The 19,073-nt window shown below is 50.7% G+C and overlaps 4 protein-coding genes across 4 annotated transcripts; 2 read left to right on the top strand and 2 right to left on the bottom strand.

Annotated features, from left to right (window-relative positions):
- Positions 1-350: 350 nt before the first annotated feature.
- Positions 351-690, bottom strand: LOC143781681 (histone H4). The gene has a single exon (XM_077268410.1). The coding sequence runs from the start codon at positions 680-682 to the stop codon at positions 371-373; it is 312 nt and encodes a 103-aa protein (XP_077124525.1). The 5' UTR covers positions 683-690; the 3' UTR covers positions 351-370.
- A 3,306-nt stretch (positions 691-3,996) lies between these two features.
- Positions 3,997-4,684, top strand: LOC143781680 (histone H1.10-like). The gene has a single exon (XM_077268408.1). It carries the CDS (start codon positions 4,019-4,021, stop codon positions 4,640-4,642), a length of 624 nt encoding a protein of 207 aa, XP_077124523.1. The 5' UTR covers positions 3,997-4,018; the 3' UTR covers positions 4,643-4,684.
- Positions 4,685-5,383: 699 nt separating this feature from the next.
- Positions 5,384-5,847, top strand: LOC143781679 (histone H3). The gene has a single exon (XM_077268407.1). The coding sequence runs from the start codon at positions 5,392-5,394 to the stop codon at positions 5,800-5,802; it is 411 nt and encodes a 136-aa protein (XP_077124522.1). The 5' UTR covers positions 5,384-5,391; the 3' UTR covers positions 5,803-5,847.
- A 5,718-nt stretch (positions 5,848-11,565) lies between these two features.
- On the bottom strand, positions 11,566-11,880 carry LOC143781678 (histone H4). Its single transcript, XM_077268406.1, has one exon. It carries the CDS (start codon positions 11,875-11,877, stop codon positions 11,566-11,568), a length of 312 nt encoding a protein of 103 aa, XP_077124521.1. The 5' UTR covers positions 11,878-11,880.
- Between the last annotated feature and the right edge of the window lie 7,193 nt (positions 11,881-19,073).

The following is a 19,073-nucleotide window of genomic DNA, read 5'->3' as shown; positions in this document are numbered from 1 at the left end:
CCCACACGGATCCGAGCAGGAAGATACAAGGGATCAGAATCTCCTAACACCAGGACTTGGATGTCTGCTCCGTAGTATCAGCAGAATACGGTAGGACTGTGCACAAATTACTATGAACGGCCCAGTGCGGATATATCCCCACCATACACTCCGGGTATATTTCTGTCCTCGATCATCAGGAGAACAGCATCAACCAGCTCCAGAAGGAACAGACTGAACATCTTAAAATGTGCAGCGTATAATGCCTGCACTGGCAGTCACACAAGCACAGTGACCATCAGTCCCCAGCAGTCAGGTGCAGCCTCTCACTGAGAAGAAGTGGGCGGCTCTGAGAAGAGCCTTTGGGTTGTCAGGACAGAAGAGAACACAATTAACCTCCGAAGCCGTAGAGAGTGCGGCCCTGGCGCTTGAGCGCGTACACCACGTCCATGGCGGTGACGGTCTTCCTCTTGGCGTGCTCGGTGTAGGTGACGGCGTCACGGATCACGTTCTCCAGGAAGACTTTCAGGACGCCGCGAGTCTCCTCATAGATGAGGCCGGAGATGCGCTTGACGCCTCCCCTGCGAGCGAGACGGCGGATGGCAGGCTTGGTGATGCCCTGGATGTTATCCCGGAGCACCTTCCTGTGCCGCTTGGCGCCGCCCTTCCCGAGACCTTTTCCTCCTTTGCCGCGACCAGACATCTTCTGCAGTGAGCAAAAACTGTTGCGGGAGCCGCACGGACTCCTCCTTTATATGGAGGAAGAAAGGACCAGAGAGAGAACTGCAGAGATGACGCGCTTCCAGGGCGGGGCTTACAGAATCTACATTAGCCCCTCCCTTCCTCTGCTGATTGGCTGAACGCAGAACTGCTGGGAAGTTTGAATTTCCCGCTCATTGTTCAGTTTCTGCAAATATTTTTCCAGCTTGTATTATATGCAATTTCCTCCCCTTCTAACTGAAGGTATCCCGAATATTGTCATCACCGCTCCAGATCATACTCTCCACGATGTATGATGCCCCCTCCCCCACAGTTAACCCCCCCCACACAGTATGATGCCCCCTACGACATATGAAGCACACAGCTGTACCCCCAATACAGAGTGATACCCACACAGCAGGATGCCCCCACAGTTACTGTCTGGGGGTATGATACCCCAGTTACTCCCAAAACACTATGATGCCCTAAGTCACCCCCAAACAATATGATGCACCCACAGTTGCCCCCTATACAGTGTGAGCGACCCAACCTCAGCCTAATGCAATGATTAACGATTGTTCATTTTCTGATGAGTCTTCCATTAATGGAGATTTGGAAGGGTGAAAGCAGCAAGTGAAATTAGAAGAGATATTTCATCATATCAACATCCGGTGATTAAATGTTCATTTATGTCATTGCCTCATGTGCAAATCACAACCCAGAAAGACACATTTGTATGTATTGTTTATATACAATGTTATGTTTTAATGCAAAATTACAGGAATGTGCCCTTAATTGTAAAGTACACATTGTTAGTTTTTTTGTTTATTTTAATTGTTCGTCTTAGGTTGCCGTCACACTAGCAGTGTTTGGTCGGTATTTTACATCAGTATTTGTAGCCAAAACCAGGAGTGGAACAAATAGAGGAAAAGTATAATATAAACATCTGCACCACTTCTGCATTTTTCACCCACTCCTGGTTTTGACTTACAAATACTGATGTAAAATACTGACCAAATACTGCTAGTGTGACGGCATCTTTAATGTAAAAACTGTACTGGCAGCAACCCAAAATAGAAAAATAATCCCTGCTACATCGGCCTCTACAGTGCCAGAGGCATTTACTTTTTTATAACCAGGACTTCCTTCTTAGACGTTAGGGCAGTGCACCCATTAAATGCTGCAGGTCCTAGTAGGGCGTTGTAGGAAAAAACAGGTCGGATCCACTGCAAATTACAGCACGAAGGGCATTATTGTTGCAGTGAAATCCGCAGCAGAAAAGTCCCTAAACTTCCACATCAGTAGCAATCTGCATCGTGTATCCCCCCCTCCCCCCATAAGGTGGCTTTGACGTCCTGCAGCAGCATATCATCCCGCACCACAGTGAAGACACTTTAGGGAAGACAGAGGCGGGTTATCACCTTCACCACTTCTGTCTTCTCCTTTGCTACATATCGAAGTGTTGGCAATGCTGATGAGTATTCTGGACCCAGCGATCACTTGGCTGGATGTGGAAACGTGCAGAGGAAAAACCAGGATGATGAAAGGGATTACAGCAGCACCCCACACGTGCAGATGGCGGTGCCTAGAAAATCTAGTACATCAGCCTGATTCTGTTCTGCAGAGGTGCTGACATGAAGGATTGATCATCTCTCCCCTGAGAGAGAGAAAGACAAAGACAGAGAAAGGAAAAGAGAGAGAGAAAGAGACAAGAGAGAAAGAAATAGAGAGATAAATAGAAAGAGAGAGAGAAAAAGAAAGAAAGACAGAGAGAGAAGAAAGAAGGGGAGAAAGAAAGAGAGATAGAGAAAGAAGAAGAGAGAGAGAATGAAAGAGAGGAGAGGGAAAGAGAAAAACGAGGATGATGAAAGGGATAACAGAAGCGCCCCACGTGCAGATGGCGGTGCCTAGAAAAACTAGTACATCAGCTTCATTCTGGAGAGGTGCTGACATGAAGGATTGATCATTGAGAGAAAAAAAGAGAGAGCAAGATAGAGATAAAGTGAGAGAAAGAGAGGGAGAGAGAAATAGAAAGAAAGAGAGAAAAGGAAAGAAAGAAAGAGAAAGAAAAAGTGAGAGTGAAAGAAAGAGATATAGAGAAAGAAAAAGAGAGGAGAGAGTAAAGAGAGAAAGGAGAGAGAAAAAATGAAAGAGTGGAGAGAGAAATAGAAAGAAAGAAAGAGGGAGTGCGATAGAGAAAGAGAGATAGAGAATGAAGAAGAGGATGAGAGAGAGGAGAGACTGCTCTATACTGTACACACCGCTCTATACTGTACACAGCTCTATACTGTACACACCGCTCTATACTGTACACACCGCTCTATACTGTACACAGCTCTATACTGTACACACCGCTCTATATTGTACACACCGCTCTATACTGTACACTCTGCTGTATATACTGTACACTCTGCTCTATATATACTGTACACTCTGATCCTATATACTGTACATACTGCTCTATATACTCTACCCTCTCCTCTATATGTACTGTACACACCGCTCTATACTGTACACTCTGCTGTATATACTGTACACACCGCTCTATACTGTACACTCTGCAGTATATACTGTACACTCTGCTGTATATACTGTACACTCTGATCCTATATACTGTACATACTGCTCTATATACTCTACCCTCTCCTCTATATGTACTGTACACACTGCTCTATACTGTACACACTGCTCTACTGATGTGGAACACGTGTACCCCCAATCCTCTGCACATACGGGGTACAGTGATATCACAGGTCAGGGAGGGGGCAGTCAGCGGAGCCGTCGCCTGTGTTACCCTTCTGGGCTCTCAGCAGCTCCAGCTCGTCCCCACATCGCACAATCCGCTTCCTGTACGATAGACATTGGAGTAAAGATCCCTGTGATGGTGACAAGAGCCGGGAATAGGAGGAACGAGCTCCCGCAGCAGATTTATCTCCCCGGATACACAGTGATGCGCAGATCTGGAGGACGGCGGCGATGATCCCGGGATTTCCTCTCCGCTCTTTCCCGGCATCTCTGCTAGTGACAGCTACAAACAGTCGGTGGAGATGTTGGAGAAGGAGAAGCGACGGAGGAAGCGCGCTCTGCTGTCCGGTGTTAGCCGGTAAAGGGCTTTTATCCCGGGCAGGGAAGCACAAGGGGAGAGCGGAGCTTCACACGGACTTAGCTGGGAGGAGGCGGGGCCTGTGTCCACTATCAGCCAATAGATGCTCAGGACGGTGCAGGTCAGCAGCCAATCAGTGCGCAGTAAGCCTGTACATATAACAGGCGCCTCCAGCTTCCGGCCTCAGTGTTTTCCTTCCTGTCAGGAGAGATTTTCGTTCAGTTTCTGCCGTACATAATGGCAGAGACCGCGCCAGCCGCCGCTCCCCTTGCCGCAGAACCGGCCGCCAAATCCAAGAAGCAGCCGAAGAAATCCGCCGCCAAGAAAAGCCATAAACCCTCCGGCCCCAGCGTCTCCGAACTGATCGTGAAAGCCGTGTCCGCCTCCAAGGAGCGCAGCGGGGTGTCTCTGGCCGCCCTGAAGAAGGCTCTGTCTGCCGGAGGGTACGATGTAGAGAAGAACAACAGCCGCCTGAAGCTGGCCGTCAAGTCTCTGGTCACCAAGGGTGCCCTCCTCCAGGTGAAGGGCAGCGGCGCCTCCGGGTCCTTCAAGCTGAACAAGAAGCAGGAGACGAAGGACAAAGTATCCAAGAAGAAGTCAGCAGCTGCGGCCAAGCCCAAGAAACCCGCTGCTGCCAAGAAAGCCGCCAAATCTCCGAAGAAGGCCAAGAAGAGCCCGAAAAAGGCCAAGAAGCCTGCAGCAGCTGCCAAGAAAGCGGCCAAGAGCCCCAAGAAGCCGAAAGCCGCTCCCAAACCCAAGAAGGTGACGAAGAGTCCGGCTAAGAAGGTGGCGAAACCGAAAGCTGCCAAGAGTCCAGCTAAGAAGGCTGTGAAAGCCAAGAAGCCCGCGGCTAAGAAATAAGCTGCAGCCCCTGTTCTGTCACCACAAAGGCTCTTATCAGAGCCACCACCTTGTCCCCGCAGAGCTGTATGATCAGAGCCACCACCACCTCCTCCCCTCAGAGCTGTAGGATTAGTGCCACCACCACCTCCCCGCAGAGCTGTATGATCAGAGCCACCAGCTCCTCCCCGCAGAGCTGTATGATCAGTGCCACCAGCTCCTCCCCGCAGAGCTGTAGGATTAGTGCCACCACCACCTCCCCGCAGAGCTGTATGATCAGTGCCACCAGCTCCTCCCCGCAGAGCTGTATGATCAGAGCCACCACCTCCTCCCCGCAGAGCTGTATGATCAGAGCCACCTCCTCCTCCCCGCAGAGCTGTATGAACAGTTCTTGTTCTTCTAATGTTATTAATATAACTGATGGTGGGTGCAGTCTCAGGATGGGGGGATGGTGTGATCTGATGATGATGCGGGAGCTGCACTGTACAGCGCTATACGCGGGGACACTCAACGCATCAGGTGGTCCTGCAGCGGCAAATGAGTGACCTGAGGAAACGCAACATGAAAGAGGCGGGGACTTCAGGGGGGCGGGATTACTGTTTGGGAGGCGGAGCACATGAACCCTTATTGGCCTCTTTTTTTTCATGAAAGAACCAATGGAGTGCAGGGGGCGTGTTTCCCAGAGACCAATGAGGACACGCACAGGAGCATAAATGCCCTGCTCCCGCCGCTGCGCTCATCACATCTGTGCACGTTGTGTATACAGAGCTATGGCCAGAACCAAGCAGACCGCTCGTAAATCCACCGGAGGGAAAGCTCCCCGCAAGCAGCTGGCCACTAAGGCCGCCAGGAAGAGCGCTCCTGCCACTGGCGGAGTGAAGAAGCCGCATCGTTACCGCCCGGGAACAGTCGCTCTGCGTGAGATCCGCCGCTACCAGAAATCCACCGAGCTGCTGATCCGTAAGCTTCCCTTCCAGCGCCTGGTGAGAGAAATTGCCCAGGATTTCAAGACCGATCTGCGGTTCCAGAGCTCGGCAGTGATGGCGCTGCAGGAGGCCAGCGAGGCTTATCTGGTGGGGCTGTTCGAGGACACAAATCTGTGCGCCATCCACGCCAAGAGGGTCACCATCATGCCCAAAGACATCCAGCTGGCCCGCAGGATCCGTGGGGAGAGAGCTTAGATCTGCCCTGGCAGGGACCACAATACAAAGGCTCTTTTCAGAGCCACCAAATCCTCCCACAAACGAGCTGAGTCCTGAACGGTCCATTTTCTGCGCGTATTCTCCATATACGGAGCACGGTCACTATCGGTAGTAGACGGCGGCTGCTGTTTCCGACATTGCAGGTGATCCGCGATATTCCAGTTACCGCTCCGCACCTTCTCTATTATTCTCACCCAGTCCAAGTGTGCGACATCTATTACATAACTGACGTTTTATAAGGGCAGGGTAAAGTGTGCAGAGCACAGCCCGGGTCTGTGGTGGTGGAGGCGCGGTTTCTGTACAGCGCAGACGTAAATGGGGTCCTAGTGCCGCCTCTGCAGTCTTGCGGCTTTAGGTTGTTCTCTTGTTCTGATCGGAGATCTCTGCGTTTAGTTTTTATTAATAACCTCACTTGTCCCCCAGATCGGTGATTGGCGCCTTTATGTGAATCTATTCTGCCTGACACTGATCGAAGCAGATCCCTCCCCCCATCACTACAGATCACACTTGTGGTAGTTGGGTCGTTATGTAATTATCGTGTATTTGAGTTTTCCCATCTTCTCTGGGGCTGGAGACGCCGGGGGGCTGGTTACATGCAGCTCCCTGCTCTGCAGTGACCGGTAACGGCCGCCAGTCCGGCCCCACGTGTATGATGAGTGACTGCCGGGGATCAGATGAGTTTTCTGTAGTTCATTGTCCCTAAAATATAATTTTTATTCTATTCTCCAACATTTGGCAGAAGCTTGAAAATAGCAACAGAAATAACAATGCAAAATGATCTAAATAACCAACAGATCTAGCAGCGGCGCCGAGATGAGAAGACTAGAGAGGCGGGAAAAGAAGAGGACAATAAGCGGAAAATGCAAAATCTCCAACCGTCCTGTGCTCAACCAATCACAGACGAAAGGGAGGAGCTAACTGCAAATTTTGTACTAGAAATCTCGCCTCGGAAGCGCGTCATCCCCGGTTCCGGTACCGTCCTCTGATGCTGGGCATGGGCGGATGGTTCTGTTGCAGCTTTGGGTGCTGAAATTCCCGCCTTGTGGCTTCAGTTCCTTCCTGCATCTCGTGGTGTCAGGACAGGCGGCTAGAGGACGATGTTTGTGTGCAATGATGGCTTGTTCTGGAGCCTCAAATGTATCTATGGTTCCCAGATGATAAGGGAGCAATACTCACTGGACAGCAGAGCTGGAGTTCAGCAGAGCTGTGGGTTCCCGGTGGAAGGAGAGAAGCCGCATTATCCAGATTCTGGGATGTGCCCACAGTGTGTGATCTGGGACTAGGGTCTTTTCCGATATCTTGACCTAGAAAGACTGACCTGGTTTTCCCAAGCAGATCCCTCCACAGCTCTAATGACGGGGCAACTCCCGGCGTTTTCTAAATCTATGTTAAGATGTTGTCCTAAGATCCTGCTCTTATCGGGCTCTGATTAGTATCGGGCGCTGATTAGTATCGGGCGCTGATTAGTATCGGGCGCTGATTAGTATCGGGCGCTGATTAGTATCGGGCTCTGATTAGTATCGGGCTCTGATTAGTATCGGGCGCTGATTAGTATCGGGCTCTGATTAGTATCGGGCGCTGATTAGTATCGGGCGCTGATTAGTATCGGGCGCTGATTAGTATCGGGCGCTGATTAGTATCGGGCTCTGATTAGTATCGGGCTCAGCGTCTCTGCAGGGTACAATATCCCCTGTGCGGCTGCCTGTAGTATCGGTCACAGCCTGGGACGTGTCTTCTATACTCTCCCCTCTTATTTTCCTCCGCGTCTTTCCATACTGGAGCCGGCACCGCGGACTTCGAGGGATGCGGTTTCTTCTCATTGATCTATCACATAAACCTAACCGATTTATGGGGGAGATATCCGCACACTGCCTCCCAGAGACCTCTATGCGCACAGTACATACCCCGGTGTGATGCGGTTACTACAGACCTGCCGTGGGGTGAATGTTTATTCTGCTACATGATATTATACGGAACAGGGGGCAGCGAATATTCACAGGGAATGTGGCTGTATGAGGCAGCTGGATAGATGGACGCCCTGTGTACCGGGTACGGAGACTCCTATGTGATGACCACGTCCTGGACACTAATGTTTCGGATGGATGGCGCCTCTGAAGACTATTATAACCTCCCCAGAATAATAATGGCGACCGATAAGAAAACCGATCCCCGTGTTTGGGGGCAGTCAGCTGGGAGGACAGGACCCGGTATTATCACTGGGGTAGAGCTGCCCCCACCGGTATACACAGCGACCGCCGCTCCAGCAGAGGGGCCGGTAATAATCCGACCGACAAAGAACAGAGATGGAGCGGGAAATTCAAAACCAGCAACGGATGAATGAGCGAGACACATCCGCAGGCGCCGACCAATCCTAGATACAGGAATATCCGCCTCCATTTAACTCCTCAGTGGCCGTGTGGGTGCTGATCCCCACTACAGACTCGCTTCCCCCACCCGAGACCCGGCAGCGTCACATCAGGCTCCGGGCAGAACAGAGGAGACTTGTCGGGCAGTGATAGGATCAGCGCGGACACCGCAGGGAATCTGCCCAGGATAATAAGCGGTGAGTGAGGAGCCTCCTCCTGTGGAGATGGAGCGGAGGAGAAGCCCTGACAGGGATTAACCCCTCTCCCGCCAGCCTGTCAGTGCAATTGAGTGTCGCTCGCAGAACTCCGCGTCAGAATAATCTGCAGATAGCTGGAAACTATCCCTTATGGAAGGAGGACTTTGTGCAGTGATTGGGACAGATAATGGCGATTCCCCCATAGATCCAGGGAGCGGCTAGTCCGCGGTGCCAGGACTGTATACCCTGCGGCGTGGAAGGCTGTGAGTTCCGGGAGATGTCTCGGGAGTAGCCGCACCCGGTGCTCTATGAGGAGCCGGCTCCCCGTGTGTGATCTCAGTAACATGGAGCCGGATCAGTCACTTCAGCCATGAACCTCTGCTCTGTGGTGACCGCAGATCTCCTGTGCTCGGTCTGAGCGATCCCTCAGGAGAACATTAGCGGCTCCTTCCATTCCCGGCGGAGGTTGTTTGTTCTCCGGATTTGTCACCATTTCTCTCTGCCCCATCCCAGCTGTGGGAGCTCCTGTGCGGCTCCTCTCCCAGTGGCGCAGCGCTGTCTGCAGCTACAGGCTCCTGTCCTCTCAGCTCTGGGTCCTGGTGCCGCTGCCTCCAGGGTTCCACTGGTAATAATGGCAGATTATTTCTCGGTGACATTTCCTGCAGTCTCTCCTTGTGGTCGGATCTCCGCACTAACCGCCACTAGACCAGTGCATGACATACATTTTTTTGCATGTGTTGTTCTTTTGGGGTTGTGTTTTACACTGTGGATACGGGGAGACAGTGCACTGGTCCATCAAGTTACGCACGATAAAACTGCACTCGGGTTACCCAAAAGTGTTGCAGATTAGTGGGAAATACAGTCAGCACATGATTTATAGGGCTTCACCTGTACTTGCTGCAAAAGTGCAGCATCCATGGGGAAACGCTTTCAGTTCTGCCGTGCAGATCTCCCCCAGATGACACTAACACGCCACTTTCACAAAGTGAAACCACAGATTTAATGCCTGAGACAAAGAAAGTCGGTGAAACCCATCAATGACCTGACAGAGGTGCCAGGTCGCCGGCTATAATTGTAGCAGCAATTAACCCCTGCTGTTACCAAGCAATCACTTGATATTGTTGGGGCTCAGCTGATTCAACCACAAAACAGTGTGACCGATTAGAATATTTACAGCATACAATATTATATAATAATGGAAGTAACGGATGATGAGGGTAGTAGTGAGGACCAGCGGCGTCCAATAGCAGCTCCTGTAGGTGATCACTGTCTGCAGGCGAATTCCTGGGAGCGAAGATTCTGTCCAGCGATGTTCTAAAGCGACGTCACGTTGCTCTGCTGCTTCCATCCTTGTAATTTGGTGACACAATTTATGGCTGATAGAAGACACAAGTCCAACAAGTGCAAACTACAAATCAACAGAATATTTCTGCATTTTCTTCTGCTCCAAGACAAATATCTGTTTTCATCCCTTATCTATTCTGTTCAAAACAAACGTTCTCTATTGGGTGAGAAACTCATTTGACCAATGGAGAGGTATAAGCTCCGCCCTCTGCAGCTCATTGGTGGTTCTCCAAGTCTCTTCTCTATTGGCAGCTTCAGATCTGTCCAATGACAGGAGAGGAGGGCGGGGCAGCAGACTATATAAGGCGGAAGAACACGTTCTCATCTGTACACGGTTTTCTGTCTTCACAGTTATTTGAATCGATCACCATGTCTGGACGCGGCAAACAAGGAGGAAAGGTTCGCGCTAAAGCCAAGACCCGCTCGTCCCGGGCAGGACTGCAGTTCCCGGTCGGCCGTGTGCACAGGCTTCTCCGCAAGTGCAACTACGCTGAGAGAGTCGGCGCCGGCGCTCCGGTCTATCTGGCCGCTGTGCTGGAGTATCTGACCGCCGAGATCCTGGAATTGGCCGGCAATGCTGCCCGGGACAACAAGAAGACCCGCATCATCCCCCGACACCTGCAGCTGGCGGTGCGCAATGACGAGGAGCTGAACAGGCTGCTGGGTGGGGTGACCATCGCCCAGGGGGGCGTCCTGCCCAACATCCAGGCCGTGCTGCTGCCTAAGAAGACCGAGAGCAGCAAGAAGAGCAAGTGAGCGCTGCCGCCGTTCCCTACAACACCAAAGGCTCTTCTCAGAGCCCCCACACCGTCACCGCAAGAGCTGTAATCGGCCGATGGTCCACACTAGCGCCTGCTACACATGTGCCCCGCGGTATCTAGATACAACTACATACACGATCCGTGCTGCGGTCACCTGAGGCCTGATGTCCATCCTGCCCCATGTCTCCTGGTGATACCGCAGCGGTTATTACCGCGGTATTCTATAATAAATGGTCCAGAGTGTGCGGCTAATACAGTAGATGACGGGAAACTTTCTCCCTCCAGCAGTAGTGGGGAAGCCGGGTTATCATGTAACCTTCACCATCAGATGGAACTTCTAACAGACGCCTCTTGTTTCGGTTCTCCGAGTAATGGATGCCGGGGGTTAGTCGCTGTCGGCGCAGTATAGGCATCTTCTGCAATAATCTGCATGTGTAGATTCAGCAGGAGGCTCCTCTTTCAGCCACTTAATAAATGCAATCAACTGACATGTGCCCGAAAACATGCGGCCTCAGCACCGGAGCCGCTTATAGCTTGCGGACACGACCTATTCTATTACATATCCGTGTATATGGGATCGATGTTTATCTCAGAGGCCGCCATCCATCCCAGAGTCTGGTGATCAGGACGCGGTCACATAGGAGTCTGCACTCCGAGTCCATTCATCAATCCAGCCGCTTTCACTGTTCGCAGCCCTCCTACAACCCACACGGATCCGAGCAGGAAGATACAAGGGATCAGAATCTCCTAACACCAGGACTTGGATGTCTGCTCCGTAGTATCAGCAGAATACGGTAGGACTGTGCACAAATTACTATGAACGGCCCAGTGCGGATATATCCCCACCATACACTCCGGGTATATTTCTGTCCTCGATCATCAGGAGAACAGCATCAACCAGCTCCAGAAGGAACAGACTGAACATCTTAAAATGTGCAGCGTATAATGCCTGCACTGGCAGTCACACAAGCACAGTGACCATCAGTCCCCAGCAGTCAGGTGCAGCCTCTCACTGAGAAGAAGTGGGCGGCTCTGAGAAGAGCCTTTGGGGTGTCAGGACAGAAGAGAACACAATTACCCTCCGAAGCCGTAGAGAGTGCGGCCCTGGCGCTTGAGCGCGTACACCACGTCCATGGCGGTGACGGTCTTCCTCTTGGCGTGCTCGGTGTAGGTGACGGCGTCACGGATCACGTTCTCCAGGAAGACTTTCAGGACGCCGCGAGTCTCCTCATAGATGAGGCCGGAGATGCGCTTGACGCCTCCCCTGCGAGCGAGACGGCGGATGGCAGGCTTGGTGATGCCCTGGATGTTATCCCGGAGCACCTTCCTGTGCCGCTTGGCGCCGCCCTTCCCGAGACCTTTTCCTCCTTTGCCGCGACCAGACATCTTCTGCAGTGAGCAAAAACTGTTGCACGGACTCCTCCTTTATATGGAGGAAGAAAGGACCAGAGAGAGAACTGCAGAGATGACGCGCTTCCAGGGCGGGGCTTACAGAATCTACATTAGCCCCTCCCTTCCTCTGCTGATTGGCTGAACGCAGAACTGCTGGGAAGTTTGAATTTTCCACTCATTGTTCATTGTCTGCAATTATCTTTCCAGCTTGTGTTATATGCAATTTCCTCCCCTTCTAACTGAAGGTATCCCGAATATTGTCATCACCGTTCCAGCCACCCCCAGAATTACCCAACCTCAGCGCAATGCAATGATTAACAATTGTTCATTTTCCGATGAAAGTCTTCCTCAAATGGAGATTTGGAAGGGTGAAAGAAGCAAGTGAAATTAGAATAGATATTTCATTATATCAACATCTGGTGATTAAATGTTCATTTATGTCATTACCTCATGTGCAAATCACTACCCATAAAGACATTTTTTTATTCATTTTTTTATATATAATGTTATGCTTTAATGCAAAATTACAGCAATGTGACCTTAACTGTAAAGTGCAAATTATTAGGTGTTTTTTTGCTTTTTTTAATTGTTGGTCCACGACTTTCAGACCTTGTAATGCACAGTCGCAGCTGTTGGACCTTGAAACGCACCACCTTTGCTGTCGGACCTCAAAATGCACCACTGCGGCTTCTGGACCTCGAAATGCACCGACGCTGCTGTTGGACCTCCAAACGCACCTCCATGTCTTTCAGATCTCGTACCGCACCGTCGCAACTGTCGGACCTTGAAACGCGTCTCCGCAGCAGTCGAACCTCAAAACACGCCGCCTCAGCTGCCAGACCTCAAAACACACCACCACTGCTGTTGGACCTCGAAACGCACCTGCTTGGCTGTCGGACCTTGAAACGCGCTGCCAGACAATGAAATATGCAGCCGCCGCTGCTAGACCTTGAAATGCAAGGCCGCGGTAGTCGGACTTCGAAACGCACCTCTGCCGCTGTTGGAAATATAATAAAGCACCCGTCCGCGGCTGTCGGACGTCAAAATGAGCCACCGCCGCTGTCTGACCTCTAAACGCAACACCGCAGTTGTCGGACCTCAAAACACACCTCTGTGGTAGTGTTGAGCATTCCGATACAGCAAGTATCGGGTATCGGCCGATATTTGCGGTATCGAAATTCCGATACCGAGTTCCGATATTTTCAGTATATCGGATACCGGAATCGGCCATGGCTGTGGGACCTTGAAACACACTGCTGCGTTCACCTAACCTACGAAGCCGTAGAGAGTGCGGCACTGACGCTTGAGCGTGTATACCACATCCATGGCGGTGATGGTCTTCCGCTTGGCGAGCTTGGTGTAGGTGACGGCGTCACGGATCACGTTCTGCAGGAACGAGAGATAGTCATGAGAGAGTCATGAGAAAGTCACGAGAGTCACAAAAGAGGCACTAGAAAGTCACAAGAGAGTATGAAGAAAGAGAGTCAGGAGAGTCATGAGAGAGGATCGAGAGAGTGTCACGAGACTGTCACACCACTCTATGTCCTGTACACACTGCTCTATATACTGTACACACTGCACCCTATACTGTACACTGGTCTATACTGTACACACTGCTCTGTTGCCACTCAAACTGTGTAGTGTAATACAGTGGGCCTGATTTTTTTCTGCTGTCTCCCACACATAAAAAGGGAGATTAATATTGCCACTAAGTGCATCTGCGTCTGTTCTGTTTGGCGTATATCTGCCAGTCACTTTCCGCCACTTATACTGTGTAGTGTAATACAGTGGGCCTGAATTTTGCAGCAGTCTCCCACACATATAGAAAGGGAGATTTAAATTCACAACAAGTTTACATACACCTTCTACCTTGTTTTACAGTACTATATAACGGTTGTTAGTTTGGTTACATTTTCCCAAGAATGAGGAAGTCTGGTGGAAGAGGTCGTGGCCGTGGGCGGTCATTGCCAGCTGGTAATGATGGTGGTGGTGGTGGAGCAATTGGTGGTAGTGGGAAAAGCAAAATAGCACCTAAGGCTCAAGTTGTTGAGCCAGCGTCATCGTCTGGCTACACAAGGCTTCAAAGGCTCCCTTTTCTGGGAGTAGGAAAACAGCTTTTAAAGACGGAGCAGCAGGAAAAAGTTTTGGCTTTCCTTGCTGACTCAGCCTCTAGCTCTTTCGCCTCCTCCTCCGAAAGTTCCAAATGTAAAATCAGCGAGTCGTCAGTGGATGCTCCCGGTCAAGAACAAGTCGCTTCCTTGTGTCCTTCACCCAAAGCAAAAGTGAAGGATGCGTCAGGCGACGCTACAGTTTACTCCATGGAGCTCTTTACACATACCGTGCCAGGGTTAGAAAGGGAAATAGTTCACTGCCCATTACAAGATGAATCGGACATGGAGTGCACTGATGCACAGCCACAGCTAGATTATTATGCTGTTCCATTGACTCAGATCACAACATTGCCCTCACAGTGTACTGAGCCAGAATCTGACCCTGATGAGACTATGGTGCCCCGTCCCAAACGCTATAGCACCTTACACGGTGTCACAGAGGAAGGTGCACAGGACATTGAAGAGGAGGTGATAGATGACCCTGTTGTAGACCCTGATTGGCAGCCATTGGGGGAACAGGGTGCCACTGGCAGTAGCTCTGAAGCGGAGGAGGATGAGCCGCAGCAGGCATCAACATCGCAACAGCTTTCATCTGGCAGGCCCGTATCAGGCCAAAAACGTGTGTCAAAACCAAAAACAGTTTTAGGACAGCGTGGCCATCCGGTGACAGTAGCACAGCGTGCAATGCTTGAAAAGGTGTTCGATAGTAGGAAGAGTGCAGTGTGGCAATTTTTTAACCAAGATCCGAATGATCAGTGCAAAGTTATCTGTAAGAAATGCTCAAGGACCTTTAGCAGAGGGCAGAATGTCAAAAATGTAAATACAACGTGCATGCGTAGACATTTAACCAGCATGCACTTGCAAGCCTGGACTAACTACCAAACGTCCTGTACAGTTGGTGCACCTGCTCAGAATGAAGGTAGTCAGCAAACTACATTGCTTCCCTCACTGTAAGCCCACCGGTTATGACACCACCAGTAACAAATTTGGAGGTATTGTCGCAAGGCCAAAGTAGTCATGGAATCACAAGGTTCTTGGTTGGAAACACTGTAGGTAGGCCCACATCAAGAATACCATCACCAAGCCTCTCTCAATCTGCCATGTCCACCACCACCTCCGCTACTTCCACCATATGCAGCTCTCCAGTCCAGCTCAGCCTACAACAGACTCTTGATAGGAAAATAAAGTTCTCTTCCTCTCATCCGCGTACACAGGGTTTGAACGGCTACATTGCTTGACTAATCTCGTTAGAGATGATGCCCTACCGGTTGGTTGAAAGCAAAGCTTTCAAAGCCCTGATGGACTACGCTGTACCACGCTACGAGCTACCCAGTCGACACTTCTTTGCGAGAACAGCCATCCCAGCACTCCACGAACATGTCAAAGAACGCATTGTCCATGCACTGAGGCAATCGGTCAGCAGAAAGGCGCACCTCACAACTGATGCATGGACCAGTAGGCATGGCCAGGGACGTTACGTGTCCATCACGGCACACTGGGTTAATGTGGTGGATGCAGGGTCCACAGGGGACATCAATAGTGGCACAGTTCTGCCTAGCCCACGGTCTAGGAAACAGTTGGCTGTAGGCTTTTTCACCTCCTCCTCCTCCTCGTCCTCCTCCAGAAGCGAAAGCTCATCCACAGAGCTCAGTCGCACGACCACTCCATCCGCAGCTGCCAGTGTTGCACCCGTGGTGTCCCATTGTGGAACAGCTAGTGGTAAGCGTCAGCAGGCTGTGTTGGAAATGAAGTGTATGGGCGACAACAGACACACTGCGGAAGTTCTGGCCGAGTTCTTGCAGCAAGAAACTCATTCATGGCTGGGCAGTGTACATCTTGAGGCAGGCAAGGTAGTCAGTGATAACAGAAGGAATTTTATGGCTGCCATAGCCCTTTCTGAAATGAAACACATTCCTTGCCTGGCTCACACCTTGAACCTGGTGGTGCAGTGCTTCCTCAAGAATTACCCTGATTTACCAGCCCTGCTCCTTTGCTCGCCCATCCGCCGGTCGCCTGTACACTCCAGCCGTATGAAGAACCATCAGCGATTGCTGAATCTTTCCCAGCACCGCCTAATAATAGACGTTGCAACAAGGTGGAACTCCACACTGCACATGCTTTAGAGGCTGTGCGAACAGAGGCGTGCTGTTATGTATTTGTGGGAGGATACAGATACACGGGCAGGCACTTGGATGGCAGACATGGAGTTGTCTGGTGTGCAGTGGTCAAAGCTACAAGACCTCTGTCAAGTCCTTCAGTGTTTTGAGGAATGCACACGCCTGGTTAGTGCAGACGACGCCATCATAAGCATGAGCATCCCACTCATGCGTCTGCTGATGCAAAGTTTGTCGCACATTAAGGAGCAGGCGTCTGCAGCCGAGGAGGAGGGAAGCCTTGATGACAGTCAGCCATTGTCTGCCCAGGGAACTCTCCTGGACGAGGTTGCGGACGAAGAGGAGGAGGATGATGGGGATGAATATTTATGGGAGGAGGAAGCTTCTCAGGGGGCAATAGAAACTGGTGGCGTTGCAAAGTCAGGTACAGGGTTTTTGCGGGAGACAACTGATGTTGATTTGCCTGAAAGTGCTCCGCAGCCCAGCACAAGCAGTGATTTGACACCTGGAATATTTGCCCACATGGCTGAGTATGCCTTGCTTATCCTAAACAGGGACCCCCGCATTATCAAAATGATGACCGATGACGATTACTGGTTGGCCTGCCTCCTGGATCCATGCTATAAAGGGAAATTGCAAAATATCATGCCACATGAGAACTTTGAGCAAATATTGGCTACCAAACAAGCAACTCTTGTAGACCGTTTGGTTCAGGCATTCCCAGCACACAGCGCCGGTGATGGTTCTCACACGAGCTGCAGGGGGCAACATGCAAGAGGTGTTAGAGGTGCACAAATCAGAAGTGGCGTTGGACAGAGGGGTTTTATGACCAGGTTGTGGAGTGATTTCGCAATGACCGCTGACTAGTGTTGAGCGATACCGTCCGATACTTGAAAGTATCGGTATCGGAAAGTATCGGCCGATACCGGCAAAGTATCGGATCTAATCCGTTACCGATACCCGATACCCATACAAGTCAATGGGACACCAAGTATCGGACGGTATCCTGTATGGTTCCCTGGGTCTGAAGGAGAGGAAACTCTCCTTCAGGCCCTGGGATCCATATCAATGTGTAAAATAAAGAATTAAAATAAAAAATAGGGATATACTCACCCTCCGACGCAGCCTGGACTTTGCCGCCGTAACCGGGAGCCGTTGTACCTAAGAATGCACGCTTGAAGGGCCTTAGATGAGGTCACTGCGCTCTGATTGGTCCGTAGCGGTCGCGTGACCGCTACGCGACCAATCACAAAGCAGTGACGTCTTCTAAGGTATTTCAAGCGCTTGAAAGACCTTAGGTGACGTCACTGCTTTGTGATTGGTCGCGTAGCGGTCACGCCTACTTGTTTGGTTGGGCCTACTAACGGTGTCTGCCGCTGCTTGGTGTTCTCCTCCACTGAACACAGCTGAGCTTCAATTTTCAGGCTTTCAGCCTATATGAAATATGAAACTGCATTTGGCCTACTTGTTTGGTTGGGCCCTACTAATGGCTTCTGCTGCTCCTTGGTGTTCTCCTCCACTGAATATAGCTGAGCTTCAATCTTCAGGCTTTCGGCCTATAGGAATTTTTAAACTGCATTTGGCCTACTAGTTTGGTTGGGCCCTACTAACGGTGTCTGCCGCTCCTTGCTTTTCTCCTCCACTGAACAAAGCTGAGCTTCAATCTTCAGGCTTTCGGCCTATAGGAAATTTTAAACTGCATTTGGCCTACTAGTTTGGTTGGGCCCTAGTAACGGTGTCTGGCGTTCCTTGCTTTTCTCCTCCACTGAACAAACCTGAGCTTCAATCTTCAGGCTTTTGGCCTATATCAGATATTAACCTGCATTTTGCATACTTGTTTGGTTGGGCCTACTAACGGTGTCTGCCGCTGCTTCGTGTTCTCCACTGAACAAAGCAGTGCCGCCTGTTTACTCCTGTTACCAATTTTGAACTGCATTTAGCCTACTTTATTCTTTGGGCCTATACCTGTGTTTCCTCCTCATCCTGCCCATTGCCCAGCCACTGCTAGATGAGTCTGCCGGTACATTGACCCAGACCACTACATTCCCCTTGCACTCTACACAGCCAGAATCTGACCCTGCTGAAAGTCAGGTTCCACTTCCCGCATGTTATACCACCTTACACAGGGACAAAGAGGAAGGTGCAGATGAAAGTGCAGGTTCCTTCATGAGGTGGGGGGGGGTATACTCATTGACGACGTCACTGGCACAGGGCCCCTCATAGTACGCAAAAGTGTCTCTGCCGGTGGGAGGCGCCCCCGCCGTCAAACACACCGCCGTACTTTGAAGGGCCCTGTGCCAGTGCCAATGCGAATGAGTGCCCCCCCCCCCCCCCCCGCTTGCTCGGGATCACAGCACTTGCAAAGTTTTAATACTTACCTCTCCTGGCCCCACCGCCGTGACATAGTCCGCATTTCCTGGGCCCACAAAAAACTTGAGCCAGCCCTACCCCCCTCCCCACAACTTTTGCCAAATGACCCCCAATTTTCAATGCCTAACTATTATTATAAGGTAAATTAAGATTCACAAACTTAAGTGATAATAATTTATGTTTTTGACATTAAAATGGGCAGTGTAGGTGTTTTCCTGGCCTCCACTCACTGCCGACTTTGATTCCCCATTGACTTACATTGGGTTTCGTGTTTCGGTCGATCACCGACTTTTCGCGATAATCGGCCGATTTCACTCGAACCGAGTTTTGTCAAAGTCGGGTTTCACGAAACCCGACTCAATCCTAAAAAATAAAAGTCGCTCAACCCTAGTCGTCTGCACTTACCAGCCGTGTGCATTCCTCAAAACACAGAAGGACTTGACAGAGGTCTTGTAGCTTCGACCACTGCACACCAGACAACTCCATGTCTGCTGTTATGATCCGGTGACTTTGGAGCCGCATGAACTTTCTCTGGAGTAGGTGGAAACTGTACTGACCGCAAAACCTGAACTAACACCGCAACTAGAAGTAGCCG

This window comes from Ranitomeya variabilis, chromosome 6 (assembly GCF_051348905.1).
Source record: "Ranitomeya variabilis isolate aRanVar5 chromosome 6, aRanVar5.hap1, whole genome shotgun sequence".
Classification (NCBI taxonomy): domain Eukaryota; kingdom Metazoa; phylum Chordata; class Amphibia; order Anura; family Dendrobatidae; genus Ranitomeya; species Ranitomeya variabilis.
The sequence above is the reverse complement of the archived record's forward strand: the minus strand, read 5'-3'. Positions and strand labels throughout refer to the sequence as shown.

Coding starts and splice junctions, on each gene's coding strand:
- LOC143781681 (XM_077268410.1), bottom strand. CDS start 682: ATGTCTGGTCGCGGCAAAGGAGGAAAAGGTCTCGGGAAGGGCGGCGCC.
- LOC143781680 (XM_077268408.1), top strand. CDS start 4,019: ATGGCAGAGACCGCGCCAGCCGCCGCTCCCCTTGCCGCAGAACCGGCC.
- LOC143781679 (XM_077268407.1), top strand. CDS start 5,392: ATGGCCAGAACCAAGCAGACCGCTCGTAAATCCACCGGAGGGAAAGCT.
- LOC143781678 (XM_077268406.1), bottom strand. CDS start 11,877: ATGTCTGGTCGCGGCAAAGGAGGAAAAGGTCTCGGGAAGGGCGGCGCC.